This window comes from Aphelocoma coerulescens, chromosome 15 (assembly GCF_041296385.1).
Source record: "Aphelocoma coerulescens isolate FSJ_1873_10779 chromosome 15, UR_Acoe_1.0, whole genome shotgun sequence".
NCBI classification, from domain to species: Eukaryota; Metazoa; Chordata; class Aves; order Passeriformes; family Corvidae; genus Aphelocoma; species Aphelocoma coerulescens.
Genome location: NC_091029.1, coordinates 2,238,265 through 2,256,880, shown reverse-complemented (window position 1 = coordinate 2,256,880; position 18,616 = coordinate 2,238,265). Strand labels below are relative to the sequence as shown.

The window sequence follows — 18,616 nt, the reverse complement described above, 5'->3', positions numbered from 1 at the left end:
GAGCCATCCATGAAGGGTCTGAGGCGCTCTTGGCTGCCAGGCTTAGGGGTGGGTGGAGGACTTGGGACCACAGTGGCTCAGGTGGAGACCCATTGGCATGGCTCCAGGAAAGCTTGCACAGACCAAATTCTCCTGCCTTTATGGCCAGGACGGATAATTTGCCCCTACACATCCGAGCAACATCTCTGCCAAAGGAGCAACTCGCCCCCTCTCTGCAGTGGGAACACATCCCTGATGTGACTTTTCTCCTGCCAGTGCCAACTCAGACAGAAACCATCCTCAACCCCAGCACACCTCCACTGTCCCCGAGGGCACATCCCGCTCCATTGCATCACCCAGATGGGCAGCTGCCACCAGCAGATGCAGTGGCTCTGCACCCAACATCTGCCCACGGCCGTGTCCCAGAAGCACCCGTACGTTGGGACATCGCACTGCCTGTTGTGTCACAGCCCCTTTGGAAGCAACGGCCGAAGGGCTGGGGGCATGTGGGGACACAGCTGGGAAGTCCTTTTGCCTGAGGGAATGCCTGAGCAGTGATATTCCCAAGGAGGAGCTCACAAAGGCACCCGTGGGCACTGTGACACACAATGGAAAAGCTCATCTGGCCCTTGGGTCATGCCCTTGCCCCCATCTCCCCACTCCTACCTGCTCTTGTCCACAGCATCCTGCTCATCCATCTCGTCTGCGCTGCAGGTCGCGCTGGAGTCGCTGTCGGGGTTCACCCCGGGGCCTTTACTGCCCTTATGGCTCTCCTTCTTCTCGGCCTTGGGCGTCCCCTCCGTCCCCGCCGTCCCTGCGCTGCCGACGCCGCTTTCCACCTTCTTGTCATTCCCCTTGTCCTTCTCCTGGCTCTCTTCGCTCTCCTCCTTCTTCACCTCGCTCTTGCAGGGCTCCTCGCTCACCTTCTCCTCCGGCTCCTCCGTTTTCACCACGTCCACCACCAGGTCCTCCGGCACCTTCTCCTCAGTGCTGGGTGGCTCGGGAGCTGTCTCCGGCGGGGGGCTGGCAGCAGGAGCGGGGTTGGCAGGGGGAGCAGGGGGAGCGTCGGGGAGTGTTGGAGCCTCTTCCCACTTGACTGCCGGTTCTGTGCCGGCGTCACCTCCCGGCCCGGGTGGTGCCTTGGCCCCGTTTTCGCCTCCTTCTTTGGCTTCGGGCCTTGGCGAGGGAATGCTCTCGGTGTCGGAGCTGTTATTTACTGCAGCTGAGAAAAGGGAAGAAATAAAAATAAGGATCAGCCTGAGATTCTTGCTTCCCATATCGCTGCCTCCACCCCCTCCCTTGGGAAGAGAACGCCCTCGTTCCTCTGAGGGGGAGATGATCCCGGGGCTGGGAGAACTGTGCTGGGATCCCCAGATCCAGAGCCTACTAAGCAAAGGGCTCTTATGGGGGCCTCTCTGCTTGCCCAGCACGACTGTTAACCCCCACCCAAACACAAAATCACACACCCAAAAGCCTGGAGACTGACTGACTGGGTAGCTGGATTTTAAGGGAAAACCCTGGCTGCTGGCTTGTCTTGCAAGACAAGATCTGCTGCGTTCTCGCCCTCTCACCCATGGCACATGATCAGCTGCCCCCGACCAGGCACCTCACTGGCACCCTGCTTGCTGACTTGCATCGCCTGTGTCCCTGGCTCTGCCACCCCTGGGGCAGCTGGGATCATCCCAAAACACTACACGTGTTTGTTGTTATTTAAGCCACCGGTGGCAGAAGAAAGGAGGTCAGGGTCAGCGAAAGGAAAGTGCTGGCAGCGCTGCAGGACAGGTTAATTATTACATGGGAAGGATCATTCCCAGATCTGCCACCAGCAGCTTGATGTGAGCTGGAAGCAGGAGCATCTGTGCACTGCTCGGAGTTGGGTGCTGCCAAGAGATTGTTTCTACAGCTGGGGAGAGGATCGCTCCCTCCAAGCCTCTGCTGGACAAACACGGCCAGGGCCAGGAACACCAGGAGATTTCCACAGCCCCATCCCAGCATGTCCCCACCAGGCAGGGCTCTCATGCCCCAAAGGCTTCCTCACATGCATTCCTTGACTTGCATCTCTCCACAGCAGCACAGCCAGCTTTGAAACGCTGGTGAGAGGAGTGCCGCAGAGGGACTGTGTCCTAAGAGCTGTACATCAGAGCACATCCGCCTTTCCTCAGAGTGAAATCGTACCACGCTCACCAGGAGTCTCAGCCTTCTCCAATCTCAGTTGCAAACAAGAACGAGGTGCCCTGTCACCTACCCAGGACAAGGTTCACAGTGTGTTTGGCAAAGCTCTTCCCAGCTGCCACTCGATGCTACTCTGAACGCCACGCTGGGACATCCAACAGCATCTCTTCCCAAGCTCAACCAAGCTCTAGACTCCCATGCATTCCCTCCAGATGCTGAATCCATAGTCTACACCGTAACTCCCACACTGGGTCTTTCCCCCTGTCCCTGGACTGGCCACATGGCACCTGCAACTCCAAGGTATTGTCTGAGCATCCCCAAATGTCACCCTGGAGCCAGAGGCCATCTCCTGAGTGACACCACCCTGCATTTCATCCCCCTGCTCATGCTGTTCCACAACTCTGTAGGACACCCCAGCAGCAGAACAAGAGCCGATGCCTGGAGGGTAAGGCTCGGAAGCATGTCAAGAGATCTGTCTCTAATCTCAAAATCATGTTGTTTCCTCTCAGGCACTCTTACAAAGAGCAATAACTACTTTTTACTTTGCTCCTGTGAGTCACGTATCACCTTGCACAAAGATTTATCTGGAATTTGCCTTGTAACGAGTCACTCACGAGGACCATTTGAAAAGATTTCCCACTTCAAGACCCATTAGCCTGGGTGCTAAGCCAGGACCCAGCGTGGTGGTGCCAGAGTGCCAGTTACGTTATTAAATTACTTTGACAGAAGTCAAATGGGCATTGCTGTAAAATTGTGCATATTTTCTCTAAACTGCCATGCTTTCAAAGCAATAAATGACTGAAAATTGTCACTTTCAAGTAGTTTGCTTTCTTTGGTATGGCTGGGAGGGAGGAAAATGCTGCCTTAAAAGCGAAAGGAGGAGGAAAAGCCCCACCAAGATACATCAGCCTTGCTGGTGGGAGACCATGGCTTCCCCTGCCTTTGCTGCAGTGCTGGGCTCCGGGAATTCCACTGCCCAGGAAAGCAGCAATGCCCTGATGGGATGGGGATGGGCGCACACAGGCCTTGGTGGGTTATCTCCCCTGGAGCCCATGATAAGCTCCATGACAGCCCACAGTGGTGGCTGTCTAAGAGCATGCAGGGACCCTTCTTTGGAGAAAAACCCAAGAAATGTGATTTACACGAGGCCCTGGGAAGTTGTGTGCTCTTGGAAAGCGCACTGATGGAAATCAGAAACCAAAGGGCTCCCAAAAATAGCCATCCATCTAGACAGACGCAGGAGGAGGGCAGGGATCCAGGGCACTCCTTGCAAGCGTGAAATCCAGAGGCATCCCAAATGCCACGAGTGCCTTGTGCTGTGAGACACCGTCCCCTCGGTGTGACTTTGGGGTGACACACCCCTTGTGAGTGCTGACATTTGCAGCCCCAGAGAGGCCGTGCACGGCGCCTCTGCTGTGACCGGGCAGCAAAGCCAGCAGAGCTGAGCACACTCCCTGCCACAGCCCCCACCCGCCTCACCTTCCGCCTCCTCTGCCATCTCCTCCTCGTTGCCACTTGTCCCTGACACCTCCATCTCCTCGTCCTCAGCTGCGGGAGGGAAGGCGGCTTCTTCGTTCTGAACAGCGGCGCCTTTTTTCTTCTTCCTCTTGGCGTTCCTTTCTTTCTCCTGAGAAAGAGGAAGAGGATGGTGAGAGGCAAAGCCCACAGGGAATTACAGGGGAGCAGAGAGCCCTGGTCCTGCCCAAAGCATCAAGAGGGATGCTCACACTGCTGAGGACCCCCTGCCCTCGGTCAACCCTGTGAGCGCCAGGCTTTGGGACCAGACTCGCCTGTTGAAAGCCCGGCAGTGTGGTGTCACCTGGCCAAAAACTTTTGACCGCTGTGCAATGGCCAGCCTGGCTCTACATGGAGCTCCAGCCTGGCTCCACATGGAGCTCCAGCCTGGCTCCACAGTGAGCTCCAGCCTGGCTCCACAGTGAGCTCCAGCCTCAGCCAGCAGCGAGCATTCAGGAGAAGAATGGCACAGATACATGGACAAGGGACAATCATGCAGAGGTCACCAGTGCAAGGCTGGCAAGAGCCCGGGGGTCACATATCTGCTCATGACACACATGTGACGTGTTGGTCCTGCGCATTTCCAGGCTCTACCTCCAGCTACGCAAACACGCATGGCTGCGACTTGACGCTCATCTACAGATAACGAAGCTGATGCCCCAGATACGGCCCAGCCAACATTTCCATGCACCTGCTTTCATGTTCCCTTTGGCAGGTGCTGCCAAAGAACTTAGACTCCCACGCCAGGGCAGCTGTCACTGGTGGACAGTGGCATGCTCAGTGCAGCACAGCATCCCAAAGGTGACTGCCCGGTGTCCTGGCTTGCCCTGAGACAGCCCCAACCTCCCTGGCTGGAGCACGTGCCACAGCCACGAGGGCGTGGACAGCTGCTCCCTCCTGCAGACCTGAAGGAAAAGTCTCGGCTTTGCTATTGTTTCCTGCTCTTGTTGCTTGAGTAAATATTACCAGTAGGAACAGGCTCATCATCTCCGGCTCTCCCTGCAAACCCCACATGAGTGACGTGTGTAGGACGTTTATTTACATGGATGAAAAGATAAAGCCGTGGTGGAAACGTTAACTTTGCTGCTGGATCTCTGTGCTGGGAAGAGCTGGTCCCCCCCTTCCCCCACCCCCAACTTCTCAATCCTTTAGAAAACTTCCAGATAAAACAAACAAATACAACTGCTTTTTGCTTGGAAACGCTGCTTGCTCAAAATCTATTTTTATCAAACTGGGCAGGAGAGAGGGAAAAAAGGCACTTGAGAAGGGGCTCTGTGCAGGCGCGGAGAGGCAGCAGGAGGAATGCCAGGCTCTGTGGTTCCCTTGCCCCATCCCGGCCCTGCCAGTGACGCCCTGGTGCTGCCGGCGTTCGCGCCTCTGCCACGGCAGCGATTCAGCACCGCACGTTCCTGTGTGAAGCAGCAGTTCCCCATCACGCTAATGCAGTGACAGAGCGCCGACGTTACTATGGCAAAGACTTCTCTGCCTCTTACTCACGGGTCCGTGACTCAGCCGCGGGCAGGAGCAGGCTCCTCACAGGGAATTAGCTGGGAACCAGCCTCTGCCTCAGCACCCTACTTGGCCAGAGCCTGGGGCTGGCAGCTGCTGGCAGAGCAGAGCAGCAAGTGGCCCCAGGGGCACTGTGGGTCCCTCTCCCAGCAGACCCCACTGCTGGTATTTAGGGAAAATTACGTGAAATACGGGCAGCAGATCCTGGCTACATCTAGAGATGTGTTCAAGGCCACCACTTCGTCTCTTACCATGCCTACAGCTCCATACTCCTTGTGCAGTCTTGCTCCTCTCTACCTGCCACCAGGTATTTCCTCAGGACCATCCAGGACTTGGTGCCTCTCAAGTGTTCTGACTCGCCAAGACCACTGAGGATCTACGCTGTGCACAGCAAGGACACGGAACCCTGCACGAGGGGTCACTCCATGCCTCCTACACCACAATGTCTTTCTGGGCCATACCAACAAATTCAGCCTCTCCCTGAACTCACCACCTGATGTGGCAGCAACCAAACAGCTCCCAAACCCCAGTACCAACACAGAGCCACCCTGACGGGAACCTCTCATCAGGCTCAGCCTGTCCTAACAGCAGGACCAAGGCAAGTCAGACACACTCATTCCCTAGAAGCAGAGGCCTCTAGACTGCACTCCTGAAGCAGTTTTGCTGTGCAAAGCCAGCAACATCCAAAAAAGCAAGGAATTAAAGAGATGTTGCTCAGAGCAGGTCCACAGAACTTGGTCTCCAAGCAGGACCAGCTCCAGCCCCGGGGATAACTAGCCCCTCTTCCCTGCCCAAGCCAAAACAAGCCGCAGCAGTCAGTAGACCGAAGTGACAATCGCACCGCAGACTGATCCCAGTGAAGACAGTGCCTAATCTCCAGCCACTGGCAGAAGGAGCAGCTCTGAGGACACCATGTATCCCAATGCCCTGCTTTCCTTAAATGCCAAGATTAGCGAGTGCAGTGTGCAGAAGGTCAAGGCTAAGTGACGCTGATGCCTGGGACACATCCGAGCGGCGCAGCAGCGAAACCAAGCCAAAACACACAGCAGGGCAGATAAGTGAAGCCTCAAGGTGGCCTGATCCTGCCCAGCAGTAACAGGCTGCCTGTCCCAGGGTGCAGCTGGCTGGTTCGCTGCCTGTTTCCCATTCCACACCGGCCACTGCCGCTGGCATGGCCCCACAGCTCCTCAGAGTAACCTGCACACTGCTGAAACCCGGTGTCACACCCACCTGGAAGAGGAGGCTACAATATTAACGAGCCCCATTTGGGAAATGAATGAGATCTGCTAATTAAGTTTACCCTCATTAAGCATGAGGAGGAAAAGCAGAGCCACTGCGTTTCCCCACACATGATCAGCGATAGCTGGTGGTGGTGAGGTCAGGGAATAATCTGTGGATGTCATGGCAAAACTAAGTGATGCTACGCTGCTTCACCACGTGCTTCCTCCGCAGAGGTCATGGCTGATACTGGGTATAGGATGAGATTTGGAGCCTTGGTTTGCTTGGGAATATATTTAGGAGTCAGGAAGGAAGGTCTATGGCAATTTAATCTCAGTTGTTCTTTTATTTTATTCAGCTTTCTGGCATCTGCTGTTGCCACAAAACAATAGAGTACAATAAATAACAGCTGAATGTTCATTGTTCTTCTCCACGACCGAATCCCACAGCCTCCAATGCTCAAAAAATAAAATGATGATGCTGATATAAACTGCAAGTGAGAGTGAGCAATTAGACTGGAGAAGTCTAGCGGCTGCCTTGGAGGGACGGATGCAGGGAAAAATGTGGTTCTGCAGAAAAACACTTCCGTGATATAATTTCTGCAACATTAGGGAGCAGAGTAAATTAATACACACCGGCTCCACTGCCAGCAAAGCTGTATGATCTTATTTCAGATTCTCCCCAGTAATGAACAATGATATCTTTCTAATGTAACTTTTTATATTCAGAGGGCTTGATGCACATTTCACAGAATATTTCATTCCAGCCTTTACATGGGTCTGGGGGTCTTTTATATAGTTTGTTTGCTTTGTTTCTAAAAACAATTCGGTGAAACATGGGAACACAGGAGTGTCTCTGTGCATAGAGAATTAATAAAAAAGAATTGCCGATGTCTTCTCTTTCTCTCATTCCTATAGACTGACTAGGATATTAAATTCCTGGGTGAGTCATTGAATGTTTTCCTGTCTTTCTTTTTACTCTTGCTGTAATAGCTTGCTTGGAAAGATTCCTGCATTGAACATTGTCCTTTGCATTTTCAAAGCACCCCTTGGGGGTTTAGCCATGTGAATTCTATTAGCCAGAAACTGGGAACCCCAGGATACTCTACAAATGAAATAATTATAATCTTTAGTGACTCTAAGCAGTCCAATCTATCTCCAGAACACCAAACAAGCTCCACTACATTCACACCCCACTCCACATGCCAGGGAAGAAGCAGTGTTAGCCCCACTGGAAGGGGAAACTGAGGCACGGAGAGATGTGCGCATCTGCTCACAGTGCTGAAGAAAACCTGTTTCAGAGCCAGGCTTTCCTCACATTGTCAAAATCCTTGATTTTCTCTGGGGCAAACCAAAGCAGTTTGCTGCAGGTAACTGCAGAACCCGCAAGGCACAGACCCTTGTGGCCCAGCTGGGCTCTCTGCTCACCGGGGTGGAACAGCACAATCTCACCAGAGACAAAGTATTTGCACAGCCATTGGAACTTGCATCCTGGCCAACGAACCACAGCCCTGCTCCTCATCTCCCGGCGTACCAGCCATGCTCCAGACACCCAGGCATCTCCCCTGCAGCAACTCTGTCTCATGCAGACCTCCCAGGGACAGATGGGTGGACAACCCTTTCCTGCACCACTCCACAGTCCCCACAGCTTTCACCCAACATGATAAGGCCCCCCCTTGGCTGTGGGAAGCATCCAAGCATTTGCTAGGAAATATCCTCAGTGCCCAATGCAGGCTGGGACAGGGCTCTCACCATTTTCAGTTTGTGCTGCTGTAGGATCTCGTCCAGGTTCTGCCTCTTCTTGTAGTTGAAGTAGAAGTTTTTGCACTGCGACACAGTCTTGGAGCCCACCATCCTGGCAATGGCCGACCAGTTCCGCCCATGCTCAAGGAGACCTGCGGTTGGAGGGGGGAGAGAGGAGGAAGGTTTAACACCAGATGCGCTCGCACAAGGGCAGCATTATCCACGCAGAACGGGAAACCTCCTCCGTGCAAGCCAAACTCCACAGGAACAATATGGTCACTAGCACCTGTCTGAATGGCTGCTAGGCCAGGGGATGACCTATGAAAGCCTGTTTTTCTTTCCAAAAGGAAAAAAGGCACTATGCTGACCGTCTCTGGAATAAAATACATCCCACAGCCATGTCTCGGCCAGCCGCTGAGCAGTCATGAGGACAAGCGGTGCTCCCTTTCCTTTGGGACGGCCGGAGCAGGTGTTGGCATGCCCAAGAGAACTTGGGACAGCTGCTCTCAGTCCCTAACACGAAGCAAAGGCTCTTCCCACTCTCCTGTGTCCCAGTGATGATTTCAAGAGGGGTGTCAAGGCACACAGCCCTGTTAGGAAAGGGGAGGGAAGCCCAAGCAGGTTAGTGGCAGCATCCCAGCAGGGAAGCCCAGGTGATGTCCCGGGCTGGGAAGAGGCGTGCCGGGGGATTAGAGCTGATCACAGGCTCATGAGCAAAAGCAGCTTCCCAGGTCAGGCATCATGCCAAGGGCTGGCAATCCTGGCCAGATGGTGCCACCCCAACACAGGGCTCCTGTCAGCACTGGGGCAAACCCAGAAGGGTGGAGGAGGATGAGGAGGAGGAAGGAGACAGTCAGCACCTCGTGTCCTTGCCATCTCTGCTGGGGTATCTGGGCACCCCTGGTCCTGCAGATGGAGGTAGGAGTTACAACCACAGCCAAGAGGTGGGTGCAGTGGCACCCCAGGCTCCTGGAGGTGGCCTGCAAATGGACCATCCAGGCTTTCTGGGAAGTAATATCTCGCTGCCTGCCATTATTCCTGCTGTGCGGCTGGTCCTTCGTGTGGTGTCTTGTGGGGCTGGAGCTGCCACCAGCCTGTGGGACACTTCCAGCCTGGCTTGCTCCTGACTACCCATGTGGTGCCACCATCAGGCCAACAGTTCCCTAGCCCTTCGCTGCACCTTGTGAGGGTACAGGATGTAGTCTGCAAGCCCAGGGGCACTTTACTGCCACAGAAAGGTAACTTCAAGATGAAAACCAGCAGGGAATGAACCTGCTGAGAACATCTTTCTCCTTTGCTGGGGGATCTTCTGCCCAGAGATCACCAGCCACAGAGCCCTGTGTGGTTGGGAGTAGGCACTGACCACTGGCTCCATATCCAAGCCCCTCCCTGGCTGCTCTGACACCATGGTGCTTGGGACCATGGTGAGTCCCACACTGGGGCTCCTGGCATGGCTGTTTGTGCCTGGGAACATGGCAGCTGTGCCCCAGCCCTGCTGCCAGCCTCCTGCCAAGCTGCTGCCATGTGTCAGCCCGGCCCTTAAAAGTGCCAGCCCAACCTCTGCTTCAGCCCAACAACAAACCCCAGGGGACGGGCTGATCTCAGCACAGCCACACGCAACTGGGCCCCAGGGACGTGCCTCCAGCCAGGATCTGTTCTGCGAGTCCGTGCAAGGGGAGGGCATGGCTGCATTGAATAGATGGCACCATGTACCCCCAGAGAGATGAAATCCCGCTCCCTGCTTCCCAGGTCCTGGAGAAAACCAGCAGCACACAGCACAGCAGGAGTTAACATCCAGCTGGTGCCTGTATCCTGCCCGTCCCAGCACCAGGCTTATCAAATTGCATGTACGAGGCATCACATGCACTGAGCACCAGAAAGGCCCTGGCAAGCCAAGAAACAAGTTTGAGCTTTAACTCTGCAACTCCCAGCCTCGCTCAGCCAAACCCACGACCTCTGTCACCCTGCTGGCGGGCTGGGACTTCTTAGAAAAAATAATAGATTAAAAAAATCACATCCGGCCAATCCTGAGGCAACGAGTGGGGCAGGAGTCCTCCCCCTGCTGTTGCTGAATGCCGCAGGGGAAAACAGGACAGTCCCCAGTGTCACAACCCATCCCCTCTGACACAACCCACTGCTGCCATCCAAAGCAAACAAGCAGCTCTGTCCCTCTGCTCATCACCGCACTGGTGGCCCAGCACCAAGTGTGACAGCCGGGGCCAAGGCTGACTGTGTGCCCCGGGCAAAGCTGAAAAGAAGACACTGGCAGCGGTGTGGATGTGCCATAAGAACGAGTGCTTTGGCAGGAAAGATGCCAGGAAGCAGGACCTGGCACGGCAGGGCTGGGGGGGGTGATGGATGTCAATGTGAGCAGTCCCGAGTGTGGTGTGACCTTTACCAACCACAGGCAATGCCAGCTCCTGGCTGTCCTTCCCCCTGCCCAGGCTGGCTATGCCCCTGCTCACTGGGACAGTGCTGAAGGAGCCTGCAGCTGACTGGGCAGGTGGCCGCATCCATGCTGGGCTCGGGAGGAAGAGGAGGAGGAGGCTGCCTGCAGCCCCTGCCTGCGGGACCGGCAGGGAGCCCCACCACTCTTCTTCTACATGAAACCAGAGCGAAACAGCAACACCTGCTTCCCACGCTGTAGTTATCTGCACACTCGGGAGGGACCAGCCGAGACACCCCCGGACGTGCTGGTAAGCTCCCGGCTCGCCAGGCACCCCATCTCCATGAGCTCCTTCAGCAGAGCCACCCCCAGAGCCTGCTCCCCCTGCCCCGCGCTCCCCGGCACTCCAGCCCGGCACAGCAGCACCAGCCCGCCTCGGCACACGCGGCCCTTCATTCCGCGTCGCAACTGAAACTATGACTAATAACCGAGTTATCAGATCCTCAGGAAGGCTGAGCTCCGCAGCTCGGGGCGGGGGCTCCGGACGCAGGGTCTGCCGCAGGCACGCAGCCACACACAACCTTGAGGTTAACCCCATCCTTCGGACCCCAACACCCGACTTACGTGCTCCGGCGGGCAGGGAGCACACCTGGAGTGTGCAGCGGGTGGGCTGGGAAGGACACGGCTGTCAGGGCACTTCTTCAAAGCCCCCCCGGGCACGGCAGCCCGCGGCAAAGCGCTGCGAGTGCTCCGCTCACACCCTCCCCACGCATTTCGCTTTCGCTCCCTCGCAGCAGCCGGAGACAGAGAAGAAAGCAAAGCCGGTTCCTTAAATCCTGGGGGCGAGAGGATTTCAGAGCCATGGGCGGCCGGGAGCGGCGAGCGAACGGGCACCGAGGCTGGAAACCAGGTCACAGGCGGCAGACTCCTGACCCCGATGGCAGAAGTTGGTGGAAACACATGCTCCGGCCCCAGCGCTCTTCCCTTTGGAGCAAACAGCGTTCTCCGCTCTCCTCCCGCTCGCTCGCCGGAGCGTTCCAGCCGGCTGCAGCCGCGGTTGTTAAGGTGGATGGAAGCGCCGCCAGTATTCTCTCCCCTACCTCATCTCCTTGCTCAGCAGCTCGGGGCTATGGGGAGACTATGCAGTTTCAGGAGATGCCCGACGTTGCCAAGAAATAATAATAATTAAAGAAAAAAAAAAAAAAAAAAGAAAAAAAAAAAGGCAGGAGAAAAGCGAAGGGGCGGGAGCGCGGCAGCTCCGCTCCTGCCAGCCCGGGGACGGGGAGCCGGTGCCGTTGGTATGTGGCGGAGCAGCGAGCAAGCTCTAATCTGTTCCTCTGGCTGACCCGGGGCTCGTTGCATCTGAATGTGACCTCTAGACAGAGCATTAATAACGAACGTGGCGCTGACCCAAGCTGACAAGGGGTGCGGCGCTTGGCACCCGCTCCCGCCCTCCCTCGCTCACTTTCTGTCTCCCTCGCTCTCGGCTGAATGTCAGCGGCAGGGGGAGGGATCCAGGAAAACAAAGCTTGGCTAATAGTTTTCTCCGCTCTCAAGTGAATCAAAGGCGCTTTTCTTTGGGGACGTGCGCGCCGGCGAGCCCAGTGCCGCACCGACGGGGTGCCGCGGCGCCCCAGGACACCTCGGCCCTGCAGCTGCTGCCCTGGCACAGGAGGGATGGGGAGAGGTTTGGCACCGGTGTCGCCAAGGGCGGACCGGGGCCTCTGCTCCCGTACAGCAAGTGGAGGCTGGAAGGAAGAGGAGCTCGGAGAGTGGGGTACTGTGCTCAGCATCTCGGGGAACAGAGAAGAAACCCGGAGGGGCAGCGCGGTGGACGGGGGCTGTCAGCTCGCACCCCTCAGCTCGCTGCAGCTGGGGGTTTTCACGAGAGACATTCCAAGGCTCTCTGGCACGGCTGCCCAGCTCCACCCTGGGCTTGGTGAGGGTGGAGAGAGCCCGTAAAAGGGTCCCTTAATGGGAGCTCGTGTGGATTAACAGACCAAGGTTATAGGGGAAAAACTAAGTGGTATCATTCCCTACGCCCGATGGTACCTGGTATGATCCTTCAGTACCTCTTGCACCCACGCACCCCCTTGGGAGTGAGCATGGAGGCAGTTCTGGCTATGGCACAGCCAAAATGTGCCGCAATCCTATTCTGGAGAAAGACCAGCCCTATGGAATCAGCGACACCACCCAAGGCATCCCGAAAGTGTGGTCTGCATCGCTTTCCTGCACTAACCTCGGGGTGGTTTGCAGAGGCTCAGAGAAGGTGAGTAACTTCTCCAGGGCCACGGATCAGTGGGTGGCAGAGCCAGGTGCACGCCAGGCTCTTGATGCTGTGCCAAGGGAAGCAGTGGGGATGGTGCGTGGGGGGCGAGCCCACATCCCCGCAGGCGCTGGGGTGTTGCTGGAGGGACCATGGCGCAGGCAGCCGGCTCGGTGTGCTCTCACTACCGCGGTGGGTGATGCCCTTCCTTCCTTCCTTGGTGAGCAATGCCCTTCCTTCCTTCAGCTGATGCTGGCACCAGCCTGCCGTGCTCCCAGTGGACCTCTCTTTTGGTGACTGGACACAAGCACGCCTCTGACACGTCCCACGGCTACAAAGGAGCTTGCAGCTGAACTCCCCAGCACCTTTCACACCCATCATGCCACTTTTCTGCAGGGAGGCAGTGTCACCAAACAAGGTGTGGGTACCTGAACAGCATGGAGTTGGGAGCCCTGACCAGCTCAGCTCCAGTGCAATGTCCCCTCTCTGCTGGCCCTGGCTGGGGACCCTCCGCTCCCAGGTCTCTCCTTTGAAACGGATGGTTCCTAGATCACTGCACCCACCTGCTGCAAACCCTTGAGCCCTGTGCCCTGATGCAGACCTGCCTTTATTACTCCTACTACAGCATGCCTTTTTTGTTGTGTCCTATCCTTTGACACCAGGGGACAGGAAGTCCCACTCAGAATGCCTGCTCCTGGATGTCTGCCATCCCCTCTGGTCCAACATGGCAATGAGTACACGTGGAGCAGCCACTGCTGGCAGGCCCAGCTCTCTTCTTTCACCTGGTTCAGATACTATTCCCACTCCCTTATTGTTGAAAAAATAATACTCAAAATTAAAATGTAGGCAGCAAATTATAGTAATTACCCAGCAGTTCCTCCTGACAGGCCTATTGTATTCCATTCACTGACACTCACTAAGCAAATCCTCGCAGTTTGCTCCTACACACTCGAGAAACATTCAGCCAACGGTGGCACAAAGTGCAGCTCCAGGGGCAGGGTGGGCACCGGCACCACAGGCACAGTCCTGGGGATAACACCTTGGCTGAAAGGCAGCCAAGCACCAGCCTGGGACGGCAGGGATGGGGTTGCAGTCAACCACAGCCTCACTCAGAGCAAGCGTGGCTAATTTACGCCTTGGACACAGTTGTGCCCTCATGGTACCCAGTCTGCCCCATCCCAATAATGTCCACCACGTCGCTTTGTAGACTTCATGACAAGCACCAGGCACATACAGCACTCTGGCTGTGGACACTGGGATGGTGAGGTTGGGCTCTCCTTGCTCTGAGCTCCCTTTGCACCCCGCCTGGATAGACGACATCTGAGTGGGAAACCCCAAGGCACATCCCACCCCAAGGCCACCCAGAAGGACAACGTGCAGCGACAGACGAGCTGCAAACCAGTTTCTCCAGCCCACTTTTACTACTATCAGAAGGTTTTCACAGTTGTAAATACCTCTGATGGGAGAAGGGAAGGCTCCAACACAAGCACAGAGGAGACGAAAGGAGGAAGGTATGGAGCTGCTGGCTCCCCAGCATCACCCAGCCAGCTCCTGCATTCCAAAGGTGATGTAAGGTGGCTGACTTTTATTTTAGTTTCATGAACAGAATGGAACTGGGGAAAAAATGGTTCAGGTCAGTCCAAAACTCAGATGAATTGTTGTCAGCACTTTAAATACGCACTCGAAAGAGTGCCTTTGGTATCCAAGGGAATATTTTGTATCTACCCAGAAGGAACTATACAGGAGTCTTCATGGGTTATTTAACTCTCTGTCATCAGTATTTTATATTTGTGCCCAACCCTCCTCTGCCTCATCACGCTGACTCCATCCTGTGGCCTCTCTGTGTCCTCGGTGTGAGAAAAGGCATGAAGAGTCCCAGGCTGGCTGTGCCCTGGGGACAATGAGCACAGAGCCTGGGCAAGGCACGGGAGGACCTCAGCAAGAGCCTGCCACTTCCACCCGCCTCTTTTCAAAGAACAAAACCACTTGTTAGACACCACGGGAAAACCCCGAGCTGGGCGAGAACAGATACCAGACTTTAAAGACTAACAAAGGTCATGTCGAAACCTCCCGGTTCATCGAGTTCAGCTCCAGGGTTATTGCAGCTACCCTGAAGCACTGGCATTAGTGGTGACACTTGGTGGAGGGGCTGGGGGGACAATAAACCCACCCACTGCTGAGCCTGGTGCTTGCCTGCTGCTTGCAGACCCCCTTCCAGCCTACCTTCAACTCTTGCCTGCGTGGGCTCATCCAGTAGGTCCCCCAAAGGCAGGAACTGCCTAAACATTGCCTTTTAAGGAGCAGCCCCATCCCGCTGCTGAATGCCTCTGCACCCTGCTCGGCAGCAAAGCCGTGGGTGCTGCCTGCTTCCTGGCTTGGGAAGGGAAGGGGGAACTCCTCGAGCAACTCAGGTTAAATCAAAACCTTCTGCTTTACAGATCACAGCCATGGCGCAAGGAGATAATATCAGAAAGACACATTCCCCTATCGTTATCCCAATCTCTGCACATTTTGACAGACTACTGAATCGAAGTTTATTGCATAATGAAAGTCATTAAGCAAGAACTTTCCTCTTGCTGGGTTTTTGTTCCCCTATTTAAGTTTAGTAACATGGTACTCCCCTTCACTGTCTCCCCTGGCAGACACAATCCTGCCTTCTCCTGACTGGAAACTCCCTGTGCAGCTCTGTGACTGTGGAGGAGAGCAGGCAACTCTGGTGTCTCTCTGTCCCAGGGCTGTTTTCTCCCACCTCCCTCAACACAAATGACATGGAGTTTCACGCCACACACAAGAAACCCAGGGGCGAACAGCAAAGCCAGGCTGATCTCCTGGTTGGCAAGTGCTGGGAGCAGAGGTCACCGACCATCCCCTTCTGCCAAAGTACCCTGGGGTGGTAGGGCTGACTTTCCCTGGGACTCACATCTTGCTTAACTCCCTAAACCAGCCAGCTACGGGCTCTGACTGGTACCAATAGGGAGGAGAGTGCCTTGGGTGGCTGAGTCCTTTCGGTGAGGAGGATGGTGCCTGTGTCTCTGAGCCCAGCCTGAGCAGGCCACCACCCCCTCTGCCCCTGCCCAGCCATGCTGGCAGCAGCTCTGCCACCTCCTCCAGTCTCTGAGGTTACCTCCGGAGTTTCACAGTTGCTGTGTCTCGGAAACCCCCACCACGCAGGTCCCTGGAAATGCCAGACACAGCCAGTTCGAAGCATTAAAGCGGCTGCTTCCTGGCAGAGGGGAATTTGGCTTTTCTGTAGAAGTCTGGTGTTGCAATCTCAGTTTCCCAGGTTGTAACGAAGGGAGAAACAATCAGCCATTGGGCTTTACACCAGCAAATCTCCCTGCCTCCTCCTGGCCCCTGGGCTGGAATAGTGCTGCATGCTCCCACGCTTCATCCTTCCTTCACACAGGCTTTGGCAGCTGGTGTTAAGACTCCTTAAGTGCACCTCCAGCATCCAGCATAAAACAAGAGGCACTTTTTAACAACCAGATGCTGATCTCCAAAATAAAGCAGTGCTCGGAAAAGATCCCTCCAATGACCCTCCCCTGCCAGCATCTGCTCGCCCCATTACCTGGCCCCAGGCCAGTTCGCTTGATTAAAATCTATCTATTAAGTTTTGCGACTACAGAGAGCCCCGTTCAGCAACGCACAGGATTGGCACTGGGTTGTAAAAGAGGGTTGGAACAGCTTAAAGGCGAGCGAGCCAAACACTTTGGGATATTCACAGGCAAAGTAATCCAAGTCCACAGCTCCCATCGGCACCTGGGCAGCCGGCGCTCCAGAACATGTAATCACCATCCCAGCAGCAGGTGCATTTTCCAAGCTGAGCCGAACCTGCTAACACGCCTATTTGCCTTTGCCATCCCCGAACGGCACTCATTTCCATTTTAATTTCCCATTTACAATCCTCTCTGGGCCAGGAGAGTCGGCAGCAATGCAAGCGGGATGCACGGACTGGGGATGTGAGCTCGACAGCCCATCAACAGGACGTGACTTTGGCAAAAAATTAAAGCAGTGAAAGAGCTGGCGCAGGAGCGGCACGAGGAGGGGAAGTGGCAAGAAGGGCTGTGCTACACTCAGCACTTTTTAAAAACGGTCTCAGCAAAGGCTCTGAATCAGCTCCAGGATGTAAAGTCACCCCACGCTGCCCACAGCTCTGGCTCTTGAGAGCTCCCCAACACGTGCCTGCGGAGTGCTGGGGTTCACTGTCCTCTCCCTCAATCCCAGAGCTGCGAACACAGGCAGACACTCTCTGTGTGCCTGGAACAGATCACGCTGAAACCATAAAGCTCCGAAGAGCGGGGTGAAACTACATCCCATGGTACAGGCACCAGCAGCTCCAAAACTGCAATGGACAAAGCATCTTCCCCATTTCCTACAGCCAACTCCTGCCTCATGGGATATGCGTGGCTCCAGCCACAGCCCAGACATCCCTGGTGTTGGCACAGCTCCTGGGGCTGGAGAAGCTGAGCACACTCCCTGCCTTCCCCACACCCTCCCTGAGGCGCACTGGGAACAAACCAACAGCAGGACAGGCAGGATCTGGCCCCACAGCTCAGGACCCACCACCCTGCACCAATGCCAGCAGTCAGATGCTGCCCATTCCCAACTGCTGGGTTAGCTCCAGCACAGGCAATAAGAGAAAGAAAACGAGTGTCTCACCTTTTTTAGCCGTCTCCATCTCCTCTTCGGTCCAGCGAGAGCTTTCATTCATTTCCAGGGAAGCTGGGAAGGAAAAAGGGAAGAGACCAGTCAGCTGTGAGCAGGACCCAGCAAGCACAGTGAGCTCAGGGGAGGTGTCCCAACACCCAAAACCTGTCCCCCATGCCCTGTACCCGGGAGGCATGACAAAACCCCATGCAGTGCAGGAAGTGCTTCCACAAGAAAGGCTGTCGTGAGGCTTTCCCATGCCACAGTACCCCATGCACAACATCCCCTCAGGATGCACCTCAGTGATGCAAAACCTCCAGTTTGGGCCTGGAAGCGAAGCCAAATGGCTTGAGAGTGGCAGCAGATTTCCTGCTGACTTGGTGCCACGCAGCCTGGCCCAACAACAGGTACCTAAGATGGAGCCGGCTGTGGCTGTGTGCTTTGGAGGAGGCAGACGCAGGGTGGGACCGTCAGAGACGGAGAAACAGCGTCACCTCAGTGGTGACTTTGGCCGACTGCATCTGTCAAGGGTGTTGGCCGTGTGTGACCGCGGGCTCCCTCTGTGCCATCACTGGGCTCTTGGACAACACCTCTGAGCCACTTCCAGCAGCAGCGGGGGCTCGTCTGGAGCAGTGCCCGTTGAAGGGGACATGCTGCTCCAGCCAGGAGAGGCTGACAGGGGTGTCAGCATCTGATGCTGCCCCTCTCCCCCACTCCAAGCAGGTGCTGGGGACACCAAGGTCCTGCATAAAGCCCTCACTATGCACCAGTCCTGCTGGCAGCCTGGCACAGAGCAAACCCTACAATAACAAACTGGGGTGTGAGTCAGAGACAAAAAACAACTCGGTAAGGAAACAGATTTCCGGCTCAGGCTGCCAAGGGGTTATTACTCTAAACAACAGGCAAAGCATTATTTCAACAGTGATGAGAGATGTTTTGACAGTGTCCTTTCAAAATGGAAAACAGGCTGATAGGTTCAGGATAAAGAATACAGGCACGGAGAGAAGGAAGTAGCTTCCAAGAAGCTCTACAAGAAGCTGAGACCCTGCGGGAGGACAGTGGGGGTTCTAATGCCCACAGCATTGGGCAGTGGAATCGCCTTCAGAGCTGGCTGAGCACAACTGCAGGTGTCACCTCCCGGAAGACAATGCAGGTTACTGCCTCCCCCAGAACCGTGTCCCC

At 55.6% G+C, this 18,616-nt stretch overlaps 1 protein-coding gene across 1 annotated transcript in view; it reads right to left on the bottom strand.

Moving 5' to 3' along the window:
* The window catches only part of NCOR2 (nuclear receptor corepressor 2), a 230,343-nt gene that overhangs the window by 36,397 nt on the left and 175,330 nt on the right, over positions 1–18,616 (bottom strand). The window contains exons 17-20 of the mRNA XM_069031075.1: positions 17,447–17,509; positions 8,145–8,287; positions 3,631–3,778; positions 646–1,201 (exon numbers count right to left, since the gene is read on the bottom strand). Coding sequence (XP_068887176.1) covers positions 646–1,201; positions 3,631–3,778; positions 8,145–8,287; positions 17,447–17,509 — 910 coding nt within the window. The remainder of the gene's footprint in view (positions 1–645; positions 1,202–3,630; positions 3,779–8,144; positions 8,288–17,446; positions 17,510–18,616) is intronic.